We start from the raw sequence: 19,686 nt of genomic DNA on the forward strand, positions 1-19,686 counted from the left end.
ACTCCTCAAACATGTGTTTTCTTCATTAAAAAGATTGTCATTGTGTTTTTCTAATTTTGTTGTTGTAATTTTTTTCTTTAATCCTTAATTTGAAGGAAATTTACTATTTCTTCTACCAACTATTATGCATGTTAGGTCCAACAATGTTATTCTTGTTTATGATTATTATTCATTAAATTTAATTATTTTAGTTTTAGTACTGATAATTATTTATTGAAAAGCAAAATTAGCCTTCTGAATTTGTTAGCAACAACAACATACTATTTAACTTCTCTATAGTTAGACCAACCCTAATAGGTCCTATGCATGTATTTTGTCGTTATAATTCTTGGGACACGAGCTAGAGATGGTAAAATGTAAATCAAACACGCAGTTTTTTTTTTTTGCACATAAACAGGCAGTTTATGAATTTGCGCATTTCGCGTGTTTTTTTTTTAAAAAAAATTATTGCCATTTCTTTTGGAAAGATTTATTACCATGTATTTAAAATTTCTTTGATGCCTCTTTCGGTCGAATTATTTAGATCTTATGCTTTTCCCTCTCCTTGATATAGTCGCTTGACAGAATATAAATCTTTCTAAAATTAGATCTGACATTGAATCGATGAGGCTATTTATACGCAATCAATCATGATTAGGCAATAATTAAGTCGGTGAATGGTTGTAAATATAACATATATTAAAGGTATTTTTTTTTCTTATAGTCCTAAAATTTAAAAAAATAATTAGTCATAACTTTTCACATTAATCCCAAACATAATAAATTGATAATTTAAGACGATTTTTTAATACTCTGTGATATTTTTTTAAATGCAAATTAAAATAATTAAAAAATAATAATTAATTTATGATAGATAAAAATTGTTGTAAAATATCAATTTATCATGTGAAAGACTATAAAAAAATTGTCAAAATTCAGGATAAAAATAATTTTAAATTCTAAGGACTAAAAAATACATATATTTCAAATTTAAAGACTAAAACAATAATTAACTTACATTAAATAGTAAATTACTTTGTTTTGTTTCTCACCGAGAATCTATCCGAATTCAATAAAAGATATTTGAGGTGGTCTAGATGAAAAAGAAAACATGAATTGTATTAACCATAGAGAAAATGGTTATTTAGTAATTATATAAAAGTTGAATATCCAATTATAATCTAATTTATCATGATAAATTTATTGATTTTTAAAATGATTATCTTAAAATAATTTAAATAATATTTTTGATTGAATAACCATCTAAAAATATTTTATACCATTAATACATACACATTAAATTCTTAATGTTCTATATAAAAAAAAATTAATCAAGAAATATAAATTATAATTGTTAATAAAAATATAAAAATATTAACTTAATATTTATTATTTAAAGTGTAATATAAAAATTACAAAACATTCGCATTTATCATAAGCATTAACTTAATATTCAGAGCTAGTTACTATATATTGATTGGTATAGACAATTTAATCGATCTGCCTACCTGATAAAGTTTTTTTTTTTTTTTCAAAACCTGATCAAGTTTTTGAATCATGTGAATTTAATATTACAGAACCAATTTTTTTCTATCCAAAAAAAAAATTGTGCTCCTTATAACTTTTACACTGTTAGATTCCCTCCTATTTGTTCATGTTTGTCTTCGCATATAATTTTTCACAAGTTTGTGCTATACGAACAAGGTGAGGCCCCACGAATTCATAACCAAACATATTTTTAGAAACGATACTTGCTCAAATAATTGCTACTATCTTCATATATTTTACATATGTGAAATTAATTAATTAACTGTTAAAGTAGTTTAGCTAACAAAAAATGTATTTATATATCACAATTTAAATACAAAATACTTTTTTTGTCGCTCTCTTTTGAATTCTATTATTCAATTGTTATATATATATATATATATATATATATATATATATATATATATATATATATATAATTATTTAAATGTATTTGATAAATATATAATCAACTATATGTAATATATCTCTATCATTAAACTCAGAATAGGATACTATTATATAATAGTAACTAAAATGATTAAATTAATTCATAATTAATTTAATATACGAAAGGCATGAAAATAGTTATGTGTGTACGTGTGTGTCCTATTAGCTTATTTTATGTTTAAAATAGCTAATGATAAAAAAAAATTATGTAAAAATTTAGAAGGGGTGGTTTTCCCTCAAAATTAAGAAAGTGTGTAGTTACTAGAAAAATGGAGAAAACTGGGAATGCACGTGATGAAAATATATAGCACGAAATTTATTCATAATCGTTGAAGAGCTGCTATACATTTCACAATATGGTTCCTTAGCTGGTCACTAGCTATATTCTTCCTTACATCATATGGAGACCACCCATATATGCAATGTATGTATGCATTATTCAGCTGTGCTTTTCCTATAGTCTTATTCCCCATCATCAAAATTCCATAAACTGTGTCAGAGAACCTTATCATCACGTGCATTGTGCTCCACGACATCTTTGCTGCCCATTCTCTTGGCATATATAGTCTGTCTTCCTTTAATTTCCATTGGGATCTAATGTTTTAGGTACATATAAGTCGTTGAACTATAACTATTTCAACATTCCACCTCACTGGGGTAACTAGCTAACAGAACAGTATAGCTATAAGATTCTCAAAAGCAACAAAAAAAATAAAAATGAAAGAGCAAACAACAGGGTTCAAGTAGAGTAATATTAGTACTCATGTCGGAGATCTCCATGTCTATAAGTGATATGACGAAAGTAATATGCATACAAAATATAGATTATATACAGATATATGTAAAACAATTTTATATCTTCATTTCGTTGACTTTTATAAGTCGGTTTTGTAACGTTGAATTAAACACAAATTCAAAATTCCGAGAAAAATAAACAATGGAAATTCAGTGCTGTGCTAACTTTGATTGCAGTGACATTAAAATATGGGAATGAAAAACAAAACTAGTAACAGCGAAGCAGGGAGCAATGGAGTACAAAACTGAGAAAAGAAATGGACATTTCGAAGAAGAAAAGCGAAAAAAAAGGCGATGATGAAGATTATGAGTCAAAAGGGGGAAAGAAAGTCATTATGGAAAGGCATGAAGGGTTGGCACTTTTAGTGAGCGGGGAGTCAAAAGTTTAAGTGATGCAGTGAATAATGTGTTTTCCCACAATGCCACAGTGGGGAGCAGCAGCCAGACCACCATTGGACCACCAAAGATATCCCTTCTTAATCTTTAAATCTGCTCAGATTCTGTTAAGATTTATTTCCACTTTTCCATAATTTTTGCACAATCCTCTATTTCTCGACGTGCACCTCTTCTGCTTCCTACTTTACTTATTAATTTTCTGTTACTTCCCACATTCACTTTTGTGCATGTAGTATATACTGTTTGTTTTTATCTTAGCCGTCTGAACTAAAACTTTTCCCGCACTTTCATACAAGATAGAGTTGCCCGGAGAAAAAACAAAAACTGCTTTGCTAGTATCACATTCTTTTCACATACATTGATTGTCAATCTAAGTTCTTTAGATAATCCTATGTATACAACCTCTTTCCTTGCATAATCCTATGTAAACAACACAACAAATCTAGGACCACTTCGGATTATTTAAGAAAAACAAGAAACATTACATGTGCAGCCATCTCGAATATGTAATAATTATGCCATCAAGATAGATATTGCCTAAAGATTTAACTTTAGAGCATATAAGCCATAAATAATTAATTTGGAGTAAAGAAAAAAACATAACTAGAAATCTATCTATATTCTATAATAAAAAAAAAAACAATAGGAAAAATCATGTGAAGAATTTCTGCTATATCAAACCTTTATGTTCAAACTTCAAACTTTATGTTGAATCCAAATCTAACCAATAGGCAATATTTACATATGTTAAAGAAATAGATGTCATAAATCATAATAAAATAGTATATTCATCACCAAAACAAATTTTAAATTGTCTAATTTTTTTTAAATATCATCTACCCAGATAAAGTTTTCAACACTGGTTATGTTGACAAAATTCAACGTTGATAAACATTTATTTAATAAAATATGTCAACTTGCTCAAATAAATTTACCAACGTATACGGTATACCTGTAGAAGTAATCCCTACAGGTTAGTATGGGAGGAAGAGGGAAATTAATTTGAAATGTAACATTATAAACAAGAGTATCCATTGTGTGACGTGACGAATATCAGGTTAAGAGATCCACGCGGATTTCGGTATAATGTCAGCTGTCTATAGCCCTCTGAACATCTGACCTCATTACACTAGAATGAACTTGTATACTTTGGCCATATATATATATATATTATATATCTTCATTCTTTTATCGATCTCAATTTCATTAATGGAAAATTTTACCAAACCAGAGGTGACATTTTCCAGGAAGATTTTGACTCAAAAACATGACCCAACAAGCCAAAGAAAATGAGCTTAAAACAACTGAAAAAACAGACTTGTTGATCCATCTCCAAAGGTCCGCAGATCAGCTGGTTTTACCAATGCCCTGCATAATGGGCAAGTTCGTTCTCTCTCAAACCTGAAACAAATGTATCTTTGTTGGTTAAGAGAGAACTGATAAATACGACTATGAACAAATCAAAATACAATCTAAATTACTCCTGTACAAGTCAAAGGCAGTTATTGATGGGTAGAACATTTGATGAATATAAACGTTGAGAAAATAAAAGCTTTTCATAGAATCAGAGTCCTAAATTTTGAGGAAAGTACTTCTGGCCATAAAGCACGCACAGAATAGTAGCAGAGTGAACTTTCTAGAAAAATTTCATTTCCATCAATAACAAATTTTCTTCACTCACTAGTATAATGCAGGAGAGCACCTCCCTTTCCCAAATACCCCAGTATCGTGTTTCCATACAATTACAAGCTAAACTTACCAATGCAACACTTAGATACCAAGGAAAAGCATAAAGAAAGAAATTGAAAACTGTGGGGAAAAAAAATAGCAGGACAAAAGCCTAAAAAAAATAACAGACTAGAGTTTCAATTTTTACTAGTGAATAATTACATAGCATGTTTTATTTTTTGAATTTATTCCATAGCAAGAATATTATAGGCCATTGAAAAAGCTAGTGAATATATTTAAGAGAAAGAGATATGTAAACCAATAGCCAAGATCAACAAACTCTATCGAATTTATGGAGAATTAATTGATGCAGCTTATGGGATAAACTCTTGACAGATAGCTAGTCCACCCTAAACAATCATCTATTACTTATAAAATCCTATTGCTCATTTCTCTTATGTAGTAAGCTTTCAATTTAAGTTTAAAAGGTCCAAACAAGGAATAAAACTATTAACTGACCATTCAGATACACACTCCTCACAGAACATGTGTTTACAGCTCAACAATATGGGAGCCTGCATCTTCTCCTGGCATATAGCACACAAGTCACCAGCAGCATTCACCTGAATTTAGATAATCACTGTTAGAAAGGCTGCCAAAAAAGATTCTTCGACAAATCCCAATATTGGTATAAAAAGAGTTTTTTCCTTAAAGGAAGGAAAAAACAGCCAATAAATGAAAACACAGCATCGGATAACAAAAGGTCAAAACAAACATAATACAGAATAAAATTATAAAATCCACGTCAATGTGTCAAAGACCACCCAGCTCTGCTGCATAATCATATATAGAAACCATTAACCAAGCATCATAGTAGAAAGGATAAGAATCACTCTCCAACAAAACAATGCAAAAGAAGGAATTTATCCTTGAAATTTTTAAACTTTTCTCCTCAGTTGAAAACTCAACAAAACTGCAAACAAGGCATGACACAAAGATTATGCAGACTTATCAGAATTTGCTCCAAATTTGAAGGCAGGCCCAAGACTCTCAAAAGACACCAACAAGCTTAGTGTATGTTTGGTTCAGCTTCTTTTGGAAAAATAATTGGTTACTTTAGTCAACTTGGGGAGCTTTAAGAAAAACAAGTATTTACCAGAAACAATCTCATTAACATGCACTTAATCTAAAGATACATATTATATACATATATATATGTATGTATGTATTGAGATAGGTGAAAAAGGGTAAACATATATGTAAAAGGGAAACTCAGTGAACAAGGCTTCCACCTAGATGTAGCAGCCTTACTCCAGTGTGCGGAGATTGTTTCAAAGTTTGAACTCGTGACTTTCAAGTCACAAGACAAACCTTACCGTTGTACCAAAGCTCCAACTATGGTAAAAACAAAAATAATTCACCAAACCAACAACTATGACACTGGAAGAGTGGATAAAAAAACGATAGAGCATCCCATAAAATACAAAAAATTTATGTTTCCCTTTCCCTTATTAAATTTAACACTTCAAAATTTTTTCTGAATAAAAAAATGGGGGCAATGAAGAGAATACCATCCAAAAAATAATGTTTTATTTTAACTACCACATGCAAGCAAACAACTAAATAAAATATATGAATGACATGAGATTGTATTTAGGTTTAACATGTTTCCTTCATTTACAGTCTCCATGACCTAGATTTTTACTATTTTGACTTCATATTTTGAAAAGAATGATGAGCTTAGCATCTGCAAGAAAACCCCAAACAACAGAATTGGTCCAATGTTCTTAAATTTTAGAATAACAAAATTCAGAATTGGTCCAATGTTCTCAAATTTTAGAATAACAAAATTTATACTGATTCTCATCCTTTTGCACTTTTTTTTCTGGAGGTTTGGACTGAATAGCTAGTAACATTGTGTCTAACAAGCTAAGAATCTCCAGGTCACCTTTAGGAACGAAACAGAACCAAGACCAACAAACAGTTTAAAAAATGGGAATATTGTAAAGATCACCTCATCTGACACATCCAACGTGATTGCCCTATGCACCACTGTGTACAATGAGTGCCTCCCATTCAAGGGAAAAATGCAGCCTACTATGCCAATATCTCCAGCTGGTAATTCGGATTCATTATTTGTAATATCATACTGTTTTTACAAATAAATTGTATTTGACATAAATTATGTTTTACAAACAGATTCACATTCTTAATTCTGTTCTCTCTGGAGTCAGAACTCTGTTCTTTGAATCCAAGCATGATACTGAAATTCAGTTTTCTTCCTCTCTTATAGTTCTCAGTTATTTACATTTTTTTTTTGCTTCGTCTGTTATTTACATATTTCTTCTCTGTTCCCTTAATTTTATGAATTTTGATACTTTTAGTATTAGTTATTTCATTAATAATAGTATTATGCAGCTTTTTAGTGTGTGTGTAGCCTCATGCTTCTGCTATAGTCCGCAACGCTGTCCACCATTAATCACATTGCAATTGAATTAAGTAAAAAATTAATCAATCACATTCATTACACAATCAACATTGTATACTCCTATGCATTAAATTCTTAAATAGTAATGTTATCAGCTCCATGATACATGATTAATATGCAATAATTTACCATGATACATGTCCACTTCACTAAAATTCATAATCCATACTATAGTAATTATATTTTAAGTAATATGATAGGAAACAGTTGCATTAACTTATATTACTTTATCTTCACATTCATGCAACCTATTATAGGAGAGAGAATAGTTAAAATCATTGAATTATATAATTCATTTATTTTATTTACAAATAAATAAATTTAACGGTTCATAAGAAATTGTACCAATATATCAAATTTAGCACAAGAGAAATGCAAGCAAACACAAAGGCATACCCAATTTTAAATATATTTTTTGTGCATTTACAAATATAAGCTAAAATTTCCAACAACCAAAAAAAAGCATATAACAGTAACAATATAAAGCTTAGTAACAAAGGAGAGAGAAGCATTACTTATAATTGCAATTACAAATTTAGACTTAATCAGAGCATTTTATATATTATTTACCTGTTCCGTTGTGGCATAAACCCCATAATGAACTTCCTTTTTTGATAATGCTTTTAAGGCAGAAACAAAGCATTGGACCTAATAAATACATAGAAGGTTGAGAAAAATGGAATAATTTAGGTTCATGCACAAAAATTGTTAAATACAGCACTATGAAGTAAGAATGCCAATTTTGAAGAATGAAAACATACCTTCTCAACTACTGATGTTAGCTTGAAAGTTAGATACAATCCTGTAGTCAATGAGGAAAAGAGACTTCCATAATCCTTGTTCAAGAAAAATCGGTACCAAACTGGTGTTGGCAACAAAGCACGATACAGCAGCAGAGTATACTCAATCAAAGTTAACATTTGACCCTTGAAATAAGTTAAATACTATCAGATGATTGTAGGAGGAAACTATACTTGAAAAATATATGCTATTTTGTCTGTCAGAAAAAGAAAGGAAGCTACTAAAACCTGCCGACGGAAGTTATGGCCTCTTCCATTTTTGTAGTAAATAAGCAACAAACATTTGAAAGCCATCGCTGCTTGCCGCACCAATGTATCTAAAAAGTCAATGTATATTGTGACCATCAATACGAACCAAAAAAATAAAATAAAATTGCTGCACCTAAAATTAAAATGATTATATGCCGGAAAAAATACCAATATCAAGGGATAACCAAGACACAGAGAAACAATCAAACAGGACACCCAAAAACATATTGGTATAGCATTGAAGATATTTACAAAGATACTACCCATTATCGGTCTTGAACAATATCTCACTAATGCAAATAGGCGGCTACATTTTTTCCCTCCAAAACAACATTCAATGAAAGAGAACTAGTGGAGTATGATGCAAACAACCAAATTTGAGAATTCTTCTTTCAGTAGAACATTGAAAATACATCAAATGGCACATACTGGAAAACCCACAAATCTTGGTTCCACTTTTATAAGCTTAATCAAAAACCTTCAATTTGATTTTCAGCTTAAATACTTGAGTGTGATAAGATAAGCTCAAATAATAGCCATAAAAGCTCTTCCTGAAAGAGGCCAGAAATGAGTGGATATACAAATTCGGAGTTCAAAATCAATCTCACTATGGGATTTGGAGCTTGAACACAATTTCAGTGGTAATATTCTTTCTTTGTCCCAAGGAAGTACTGACATATGGGCAACACACGTGATCAAGCAACGACTGTGCATAAGCACAAAAGGGAGACTTTGTCTCTATGCCAAAGAGGGAAAGCAAAAAAAGAATGGTTAACCTTTTTGATTGGTAAAAGTTTAGGGTGATTAAGGCTCTCCCCATTCTAAGGCCAAGGAAAACCACCTTCAATGAGATTATAGATCACCCAGCAATGAGGGACCCAAAGATTCAAACCCAATTCATGCAGCCCTCATTGGAAACAAACTGTTAGTTTTATCTTGAAACAATTTTTATTCAATTTTGGTCCAGGGCAACTGATTAAATACAAACTATTTCAAAATAGAAATGTGTTATGAAGCACAAGAGAAGTCTTCAATTTCATCATTATGAATCAAGCAAATAGCCCTACTATTCTGCTGAAACTTTCAAGTCCCTTGCACATTAATCAAGCATTCAACAATTAAAACAAACTGCTTAGTTATTCACTAAGGAGCCAATTTTCTGTTTCAAATTCAATCATATACTATTAACAGACATTTGATGTCTCTATGTCCAATAGAGCAAATAAAGCTGTCTAGTGTAAACAAACTATAGCAATGCAATGATCACATATAGAGTGCACATAGAATAAATCCATACCATTAACCAAAATGATGAATATTGTATGCCAGAAAGGTGGTGGTGTTTTTGGTGGAAGCATGGCCAGTGGGTATAAAAGATCATCATTTTGATACCACCAGTAAATGCTTATCACATGCAGCACAAAGGCAAAAGAGATACCAAGAAGAACAGAGACTTTCCGATCTCCCTGCAAAATAAAACTTAAATTGAGATCTCCAATTTTATATTCATCTGTTTATGAGGATGATGGGATTCTATATGTGGATACTTCATATGGGAAATGAAACTTTAAAGGACTTGCAAAATTCTGGGTATAGTACCTTCAGGGCAGTCTGCTTCTTAACAATTTCATTTGACTTGAACATCACAGCTGATATACAAATTGTGACAAAGAAACCTGCAAGTTCCCAGAAATGAATATCACAAGTTATGTGGAAAGAGTCAAATCAAAACTTGAAATTCAGAACAAACTGAAACTATACGTGAGAGTCAGTGTGCCACTCTCCTAGACTGTACTCAACCAATTCAACATAAATAACAGTATTAAAAACAAAAAAAACTAACCACATTGCGTCTTTCTCTATTCAGAAGGGATGAAGTTCAAAGAAGACAATAAGATACAGTCACAGTCACAGGGAACATATAAAGCATGCAGTGCGGTATTCTTCATTAAGTAAAATTTTGACATAATCAAATAGTATCATAAAAGAAACACAAGCGATCAACATTATCTCTGAATTAACACTACATATTCATCTTTACATCTCTTATGATTAGGAAAGTCCAATTTCCTTACAAAGGAGAGGCACCTCCAAAGTAAACAAAAGACAGGCACAAGCACAACCCTACATGATCCTCAGCAATTGTTTCAGGTAATTTTTTCTCTCACTCTACCTCTTTCCTTGGCGATAACATAGCGTGTTGAAATCCACACGGCAGCAAAACATAAAAAATTTATTCATAGTTTCCATCCCTCCAAAAGGCAAGCAACCTTTCTTTAACAAACTAGGGTCTGTTTGATTTGCTAAAATTTACAGTACTGGACAGGACAAATATTTTTGTTCCACGTTTGATTTGACAACAGATTATGGGATAGCACAAATTAATCAGACAAGGACAAGACAAAAACTTAACTTCTTGTTACTCAAAAAACCATGGGACAACTTTTTGTCCCATGTACAAAGTATTCAAAAGACACACATACCCCCAGCTCTCTCTAGTTTCTCAAGCATTATCTATTAGCTGCAACAACCATATCATGCCATGTATTTTCAAATTCACATTATCTGCTAGCAAGTAGCAACAAGAACCTTATCATGTCATTTATTTTGAATTCACATTATCTACTGGCTGCAACAACCTTATCATGCAATGTATTTTGAATTTACATTATCGACTAGCTAGCTTACTTGTATATATTTTGTATTTTGAATTCTCATAAAATATAATAATAATGTAAATTATATTAATGTCTGTCACTCAAGTATTTGTCATGTACTGTTCTCAAGCCATTATATCGAAGCAAAAATATCCATATCAAGAGAACAATGCAAAAAAAGCATAGCCCCAAACAAGTTATAACATAATGAAAGTCTTGCCAACAAGTCAAGCATATACAACCTCTCTAATATTTCACTGGCATCCTTGAACTCTAGCATATACAATATGAATCAAACAATCCAATCCAATGGGTTGGGCACGCACTTCGCATTTGATGCAAAAACCAATTGTAGAGACGAAACAAAACTAAACAAGAGAAGCAGTACCTTGCAAATGTTGGCGGATGAAAACAATCAGCAACAAGAGAGAAAACGGTAGAATCTGCTCAATCCACTTCGCAACCTGCTGAATATCATACCTCTGGTAAGTAGAGGACGATGAAGAAGAGGAAGAAGAAGAAGAAGAAGAAGAGGAAGATTCCCTAACGCCACCAATCCCATCATCCAAAGACACCAAAGGCACCCTTTCCTCCGCCATTCGCCGGCGAGCCTCCGACGAAAGCATCCCACTCCTCCCAACCACCGCCTCCTCACAACCCGGCTCCCCTCCCCGGCCCCTCGACGACGACGATGGCGACGAACCGCTCTCCTGCTCGCCGGCCCCAATTATGCGTATCGCAACCTCCTCAGCAGCGCCGTTGCAGGCATTCTCATCGGAATCAGAGGACGAAGCAGAGGCGGATTCGGCATGCGCCTGAAACCGAGGGCGCGTGCGGGGAATGATAATCACAGGCTCCGCGGAATCCTCGCGCGCGCAGTAATCCATGACGAGAGATAGCGGAGAACGGAATGGGAAACTCATCCCGAACCACGTGACAGCGCCACCACCACCACCACCGCTGGTATCGCTTCCAGACGACGACGACATCGACGATGACGAAGACGACGGTGACGATTCCATCTCGTCGAAACCCTAACAAACTAACTTACCTCTTTCGCTTTCGCTTCACCTACCGCGTGTGTTCCTTTTTTCCGTACGGTGATCTCCAATTATACCGATCGCAAATATTGCGAAAGCAAATGCATTGGTGATAATATAAGGGTTTCGGTTTTAGATTAGATTATTTGAAGCTGAATTAATTGTGAGAAAGGGGATGAAGTTTTGTGAATGAAGGAACAAAGCACGGTGTGAGAGGATTAGTGTGTGATGAGAGGGTTTAATGTGAACGCGGATCGTGCGATGGACATGGTGGAAGAAGAGGAGAAAAGTCAAGGTCAGGAAGCTGAAGGCTTCTCTTTCGATATTTAGTGTGTGACTACTGTGTCGGAGCGTGAGCGTGTGTATGAGAGGACACAAGGTTGAATTCATGATAGACAAACGCGTTTGATTGGATATTATTATTATTTTTCTTTTCCTTCCTCCTTCAATTCCAACGGATATTGCCTTCGCATCACCTCTTTCTTATATTTTTTTTTTTATCAATGTTATGATTAATTTTTGTTAACAATAAATCAAATCTGTAATATTCTTTTCTTAACCATTTAATCAATCTTATATTTTCATTTGTTTTCGTCGGATTATTTATGATGATTCTAATTTCAAGTTCATTTGGGTAATTATAACTCAGATTCTATTGGTAGTAAATTTTAAGCATGTCATTTTAAAAAAATTAAGCATGTGTGATTTTATATTATCAAGTTTTTGGGTTAATTGATTTTTTTTTTCTATTTTCAACATTAAAGAGACTGATCTGTTTATGATTTTAATTGGCAAGTGTTTTTTTACCGATTAAATTTCTCTGCTTTTTAATATTATGCAAATGTGATTCTTTTGTCAATTCTTGTTTTTATTTAAACATTTTAAAATAATTATGATAAATTTGATATAAAAAAATAAAGGACTTAATTAGTTAAAAAATAAAAAGCCAAAGTGACACCTAAAACAAATTATAAGAATCAAAAGTGCTATTAAAAAAAATACTCAAAGCTTTATTACAATAATTAACAAAAATCACCATTAAAGTGTTTTTTTTTTGTTTATAACACATTATCTTTAAGTGGGGAAAATTGTGTTCCAATTGAATAGGAATCACGTGCTCGATTATCACATTTAGAATACACTAACATTAAACATTTTTTCAATAAAAATATTTCCCTTTTAATTTAGAGTAATAGTTAGAAAATTGGTTACAATTATAATTACTAAATTTGTCATGCATGTACGAATATTTGAAAAGGAACAAAGTGTTGGATACAAATATATTAGAAAAATAAGATTTTAAGAAAGGTAATCATTTTAACCGAACACTAAGTAATTGGAATTAAAAAAAAAATCACCTTTTGTGACAAGTATAATTGATGAAATGGGATGCTTGTCTAATCTTGAATTAGAGTCAGGTCAGATAAAATTAACTTTTTTGAAAGTTGAAAATTAGCTTATACTTAAAAGTTAAAAAATTAATTTATTAGATTATGTTTCACAAAATTAACTGAAAAGTTAACTAAAAATTAAAAAATTATTTACAAGTTGAAAATTTATTTATTAAAATGTAAGTATTCAATAAAATTACAAACTTATTTACGAAGCCAAAAAAACTGGAAATGCAGGTAGCAAAATAAAAAAATAATAAGTAGTAACTTGAAAAAATAAGTATATTTGAAGTGTTGAAAAAACATATTTAAGCCATAATCATCTCAAACAAGATTGTCCCTCATATCACTTTAATTAGATGATCAGGATACTTCAAATGTTAAGTTTAAAGACATAAATGCTTCATAGTTAAGATCTCTCAAATAAAATTGTTTTCGGTGAAGAAAATTTATGATTTAGACAAAAAAAAAATACAAATGCATAATCAAATGAATAATAAAGTTTAATATATAAATTTTCAATCATTTTAACTTAAAAATGAATGAATAAAATTAATATAATTTTAAAATAAATTGTTTTACGGATATCAAGTATGTCCTTAAAATTTTGACATAATTTTTAAAAGTTATGATTAAAGTACAAACAGTTAAAATTTAGAACAAGAATAACTAATAATTTAAAAAAGCTAAAATAATAAATTTCGGATAAAGGAAAACAATAAAATATTCACTTTAAACTTTATTTATATATAGAATACTAATATAATTAATTAATTGCTGACTTGAAAAGTTGAAATCACAGTGGCACCGCCTCAGCAGTTGCACAAGCGTTTTGCCACTATTTGTAATTAATGTCCACTGGTCTACGTTTGAGCCACGCTTACGCCAACCAAAATAAAAGGAGCCCCACAATCACCGCACGAATTAATTATCCATTTATTTTTTATAATTCTTAAATTTTCTCTTTTAGTCTTTTATGTGAATTTTTTATAATTGAAAATTTTTAACGACATAAATTTTTTAGAAATTAAAATATAAATTTTAAGGACAAAAAATTTACTTAAAGACTAAAATGAATAAATTTAAAAACTAAATAAGTAATTCAATCCATCAAACAATAACCAAAATAGTAAACATTACTAAGTTACTAATAATAAAAAAATTTTGTATAATCAAATACGTATAATTCACTTAGAGAGATGATACCTCTTTAAGTACTTCCTTGAAAAAAAAAAATCAGTAAAAGCAGGCCATTATTTTTTATGACAACCACATATAGAAATAAAATCATACTTGTATTTCTGTGCTTGATTTTATTAAAATTTTGCGGGTGAAAGTTACTTGGGGCAGAGAGACAGAGGAGAAAATAATGTTTTTCAAGTTCACAAGCATATGGCATGAATGAAATGGAACATCTTATAGTATTAGACTAACCAACGTGTCTAGATGACAATACGTGGAAATTTTAATCACAATCCACTCCCCTAACATGACAAGACAATTATCTCATATCTCCTCTTCAGTTTCAGCAAGAGTTACAAGATGTATATGAAACACCTACACATGGAGTATGCAGTAATTAGTTAATTCCATTACCCCCTTCCACTTGTCTTTCAGCTTCCGTAACTCTCTTAAAGCTTCAACGGGGAGACTTGCACCCTACCTTCTCCTACAAGGATTTTAACATTTCTCAGAGTATAAAACAAAGAAATGAAAATGTACATCTATGCCCATGGTTAACATAGGTGACTGGAACTTGTGATTCTTAACTAAATAATTCAGGTTTGAATCCTAATTGATTCTTAAAAATTGAAATAAATCATATTAAAAGGAGGACTATCCACATTATGTGCGCTCACCTCTCCTACAAAGATTTCATTACTTCATTCAATCAATTTGGACTCTCTTAAACATACTCTTTTGAAAGACAAAGATTTCATTACTTCACTCAATCAATTTGGACTCTCTTAAGCATACTCTTTTGAAAGATAAATTAGTAGATGGTCCTAAATGACATAATCTCTAATTAATTATCACATAGCATAGTGTTACTATTTTTTTTCGTATATTAAAAAAATTAAATACATGTCATGTAAAGATTGAGACCATGAACACTTAGTCCTGAACGACCTAATTGTAATTTTTTTTTCTTCTGAAGAGTTGGTAATAAGTGGGGTGGAGGCAAACCTGAATCTCAGGTAGGTTGACCCTCATAAATGGGTTGGTTTCCATTTCTTCCTCAATGGTGGAGGGAATTGTAGATTGGCCAGCTTGCTGCTGATTCTTAGCCCATGTTAATTTTTGTTGTATCCTCAAATTATCTGGCTCAATTGTCAGAGCAAATAGCAAGTTCCTCACTGCATACTAGAGACACAACAAATTCAAACTCTTACTGTTGATTAATAATGTAAATTATTATAAGAAAGGGGCACATCATAATAAATGAACAAGAATTCAAGCTTTTGTAGGTGAGAAGTCCACAAGCACATAATAAAATAATCTAGAGTATTATCCGCTTCTCTTCCCTGGTATGTTTTGAATGCCTCGGGCTATTAACTATTGATTAAATCTAATAAAATTAAGCATATTGTACAAATGGTTTGGTACAAATGTAGAAGCAAATATGTCATGAAGTTTTGATGATGCCAAAGAAACACGCTTCTCATGTTTGATCCAAGATAAGACTCCAAAAAATTCAAGATAAATGATGAATCTAGTCTCTAGAGTCTTAGAAAGAGTTTCTAAATTGATGATGCACAAGTTATGGTTAAAGGATTTTTTTTCAAAAGTTTTTAAGAAATCATGAAAATGGTATTTACTCTTTGGTAATCGATTACCAGAGGCTGTAATCGATTATCAGTGGCCAAAATGCTTTCTAAAATGTTTTTAAATATTTTGAAAGCTTGTAATCGATTACACTAGACTTGTAATCGATTACCAGGAGTTTTGAACGTTTTAAAATAGCCTTTAAAAATTTGAATTTAAATTTCAAAGTCTGTAATCGATTACAGAGTGTATGTAATCGATTACCAGAGTTAAAATTCAAATTTCAAATGTGAAGAGTCACAACTCTTCAGAGAAAAAATAACTGTGTAATCAATTACACCATTTTGGTAATCGATTACCAGTGAGGAATTTTCAAAAATAACTCCTGACAGTCACATCTTTTCAAATGATTTTGAATGGCGATCAAAGACCTATATATAGATGACTTGGGACACGAATTTTCTCAGAGTTTCTACTGAATGAGAAAAAGTCTATCCTCTCAAAAATCAAATTGTCTTATTTCCTCTTCTTATTCAAAGAGAACTGGTTAAGGTACCGGTCTCTTGTTACACAAAGGAAGAGTTGTCCTTATGTGGTTGAAACATTGTAAAAAGAATTTTACAAGATAGTGGAAATCTCAAGTTGATTGCTTGGGGACTGGAGTAGCCACAAGGCGTGGCCGAACCAGAATAAACTGAGTTTGCACTTTCTCATCCCTTAAACTTCTTTTAGTAATTGTTATTTGTCTTTTGCATTAAAAAAGTTTATTTTGAATTGTCTTTTTAGTAATTCATAATAAGGGTACATTAAAAATTTTAAAAAGGAAAGTTAAAATTTTAATTGAGAAAATAATCTTTGATATCTTAATTCAATCCCACTTCTTAAGATATCTGAGGCCACTTGTCTAACAATAGATGTACCTGTTATTTACATTCATTAAGTAAGAAGCATCTAGAAAAATCCACTTCCTTTTCAAATTATAATTATTATGAAGCTGGCTATTGGATCTCCAAAACCCTGTGTCAAACTCAAAGATCCATGGATTGTCATGCTTAATGATTCCTTAACAAAATGCTTTTCAACAAAAAAAAAAACTAAGATTTTACACACATGAATAGAGGGACTCCTGCATTTAAAATTTTTGGAAACATTAGTAGTCTTAATTTTATACCTAAATTTGTTACATGGATCAAGTGTCAATGGGGCTCAGCTTTTTGTTCATTTACATTCAAATCAATCTGACTAATCCGCCTAACCAAGTGGAGATGTAACCCTTGGCTTTCCAAGTCTACAAGTATGGCCTGGCCCAAAATGATTATTGAGGATTATCAACAATAACTTTCACAACCAACCATTCCTAGGTTTGGTCACTATGCATCCAAAATATCTTCATATGAGTTTCATAAATGGAACCATGATGCTAAATGAATTCTAGGAGAGGGGATTTTTTGTACTATATTACCTCATGGCCACAGTAAACTCTGGTTGGCTTTGGTAATGAACCTAATGTCACACAGAGTGACTGATATATCTGTTCTGCAGTTCCTTCAAAAAATTTCCCACAACCAGCAATAAACTATAGAAAGCGCGTGCAATAACAAAATAAATATAGGATTTTAAAGTAGGACCTCTTCATAATATACATAAAAGCATAGACAAAAAGGCAAGTCATATACACAGATTCCAAGCACTTGGCATAGCTTTTAGAATCAATTTATTGTATTCTTTCCTAAGAACTCTTTTCTTTTGAACATGGTTCATGGCAACTCAATAAATGAAAAAGATAAGACTGATCAATCAGCTTACCAGTGTATCTCCAGTAAAAACAGCAGGTTACTCCTCCTCTTTGCCAGTAACACAATAGCTTATGTGACCTTTGGTGTGGCTGAAGTAGGTCAGAAAAAATGGTTTATGTTAACAAAAGAGATGGAAATGTGTAGGTCCAACCACATCAGGAATCATCAAGCAACATGTATTTAATGATAATGACAATGAAGCAGGGTAGTGCCTCATTGGTGGCTTATAACAAAATTCAATGCATCTATTGGTTTTCACTTTCAGTTTTCACACATAGATAGCGCTATTGCTAGGAAACTCTAATCTTGCATTTGGAGTAATATAGCTTTAGAATTAAAATGAAATGATTTAGGACCTATCAGAGGTGTGAAGATGTACATATCATAACACCTCAGAATGATTTGTGTGAGTTGGATTCTTAAATGAGTATCAATCCCTACAACTTTTATACAACAATTCATTTATAAACAAAATCACTTCTTTCATTTTAAGGATTCCCAACTCAGGCAAGTTTGCTACGGAGGACGAGCACACTAAGCAGCAGCATGACACAATTCAGTAAGCAGCGCTGCAGCAGTACACAATTTGCTGCAACAGTACACAATTTCCAAACCTATTCAAGCAGTGCATTATAAAGGGACTAATTAACAACAATATCCAATTGACAAGTTAATAACCACCATACCAAGGTGTGTGAAGACACAATATATTAATATCAGCCCCAAGTGACATCTTATCCCCATTTTCAACCTTATCAGTGCAACCCTTGATGTTATCCATTGAACCACCATAGACCTTCATTCCAAGCACCAATTGCTTTATCTTTTCATTTCCACCAGCATGATCCCTGTCATAATGACACAAAAAGTTATTACTATGCTTCAAAAGTTATAGGAAGACAAAGTATATGAAAATTACTAAGCTTCAGAATTTATTATAAGCCAAAGTATACAGGTGCTACTAGCATTTATACTATCAACTGTAATTCTGAGCCGAGTAATTCCATTTATATTATTCGTACACAATTTTGTATTATCAACACAAGCAGAAATAACATGGAAAAATTATATATATGAAAAAGACAAAGACAGTCTACAGTCATTTTTTTAGTATAAATTCGGATATTTAAATGCCAAAGTGGCGATATTTACCACAGTTCTGAGCTAGGGAAAGGCACAAAGCTAATTTAGAAGTAATAAGGGCCCTGAGTTAAACTATTTGGACCTAATTAAATTGCAGCATTTATCTGAAAGGTGTCTCTAAACAAATAAACATGATTCAACATACCCAATGAGGTGTATTTCAACTGACAATACACGCAATACATACATGCTGAGTTTGTGGAAAAAAACCTGGGTTTGATCTCTTGGAGAGAATAAGGAGCCTTAAGTGTGACTAAAGACCGAACCGAGTGATTAGGGTTATTGTTAATAAGAAAAAAAACATGATTCAACATGACCAACCAAAATGAAATTAAGTATGGTTAAAAAAAGTGGAAACTAGTAGCAGCAGTACCCGTGATGATGTGTGGTGAGGACAAGCTTGAGATTATTGACCCCATGAGAATTGGCAGCTTCTAGAACTTTCTGAGGCTCTACAGGGTCCACCACCGCACCTTCTTTGGTGCTCTCGTCAACGATTCTGCATAGCAGAGCAAAACCGAATTATATTAAAGGATTGCCT

General features: G+C 31.9%; 2 protein-coding genes across 3 annotated transcripts; both read right to left on the reverse strand.

The window, feature by feature from the left end:
* Positions 1–4,144: 4,144 nt before the first annotated feature.
* LOC100784614 (E3 ubiquitin-protein ligase RNFT1) lies at positions 4,145–12,439 on the reverse strand. Of its 2 annotated transcripts, XM_026128890.2 has the most exons (9): positions 11,552–12,439; positions 11,398–11,473; positions 9,952–10,028; positions 9,650–9,818; positions 8,332–8,420; positions 8,065–8,229; positions 7,874–7,951; positions 5,335–5,438; positions 4,145–4,548 (listed from the first exon to the last, which is right to left on the reverse strand). In XM_026128890.2, the coding sequence occupies exons 1-9, from the start codon at positions 12,029–12,031 to the stop codon at positions 4,443–4,445; spliced, it is 1,344 nt and encodes a 447-aa protein (XP_025984675.1). In that variant the 5' UTR covers positions 12,032–12,439; the 3' UTR covers positions 4,145–4,442. The 2 variants fall into 2 exon arrangements, with proteins under 2 accessions (XP_025984675.1, XP_003528012.1); XM_003527964.5 differs by having other exon boundaries at positions 11,398–12,437.
* Positions 12,440–14,842: 2,403 nt separating this feature from the next.
* On the reverse strand, positions 14,843–19,667 carry GLYII-3 (putative hydroxyacylglutathione hydrolase; the record flags this gene model as incomplete). The annotated part of the gene is given in 6 exon segments (XM_014776429.3): positions 14,843–15,109; positions 15,628–15,804; positions 17,669–17,782; positions 18,013–18,091; positions 18,689–18,850; positions 19,519–19,667. Coding segments are annotated over 6 exon segments (711 nt in total), but the record flags the coding sequence as incomplete, so codon positions are not given.
* Between the last annotated feature and the right edge of the window lie 19 nt (positions 19,668–19,686).

Source organism: Glycine max, chromosome 6, assembly GCF_000004515.6.
Source record: "Glycine max cultivar Williams 82 chromosome 6, Glycine_max_v4.0, whole genome shotgun sequence".
Lineage (NCBI taxonomy): Eukaryota > Viridiplantae > Streptophyta > Magnoliopsida > Fabales > Fabaceae > Glycine > Glycine max.

Bases quoted from the DNA above. Each gene is read 5' to 3' on its own strand.
- LOC100784614 (XM_003527964.5), bottom strand. From the start codon at position 12,031: ATGGAATCGTCACCGTCGTCTTCGTCATCGTCGATGTCGTCGTCGTCT. The intron at 7,952-8,064 runs GTATGTTTTCAT...TGTATTTATTAG, and splicing joins TAACATCAGTAGTTGAGAAG to GTCCAATGCTTTGTTTCTGC. The intron at 5,439-7,873 runs GTAAATAATATA...ATCTAAATTCAG, and splicing joins TTTATGCCACAACGGAACAG to GTGAATGCTGCTGGTGACTT.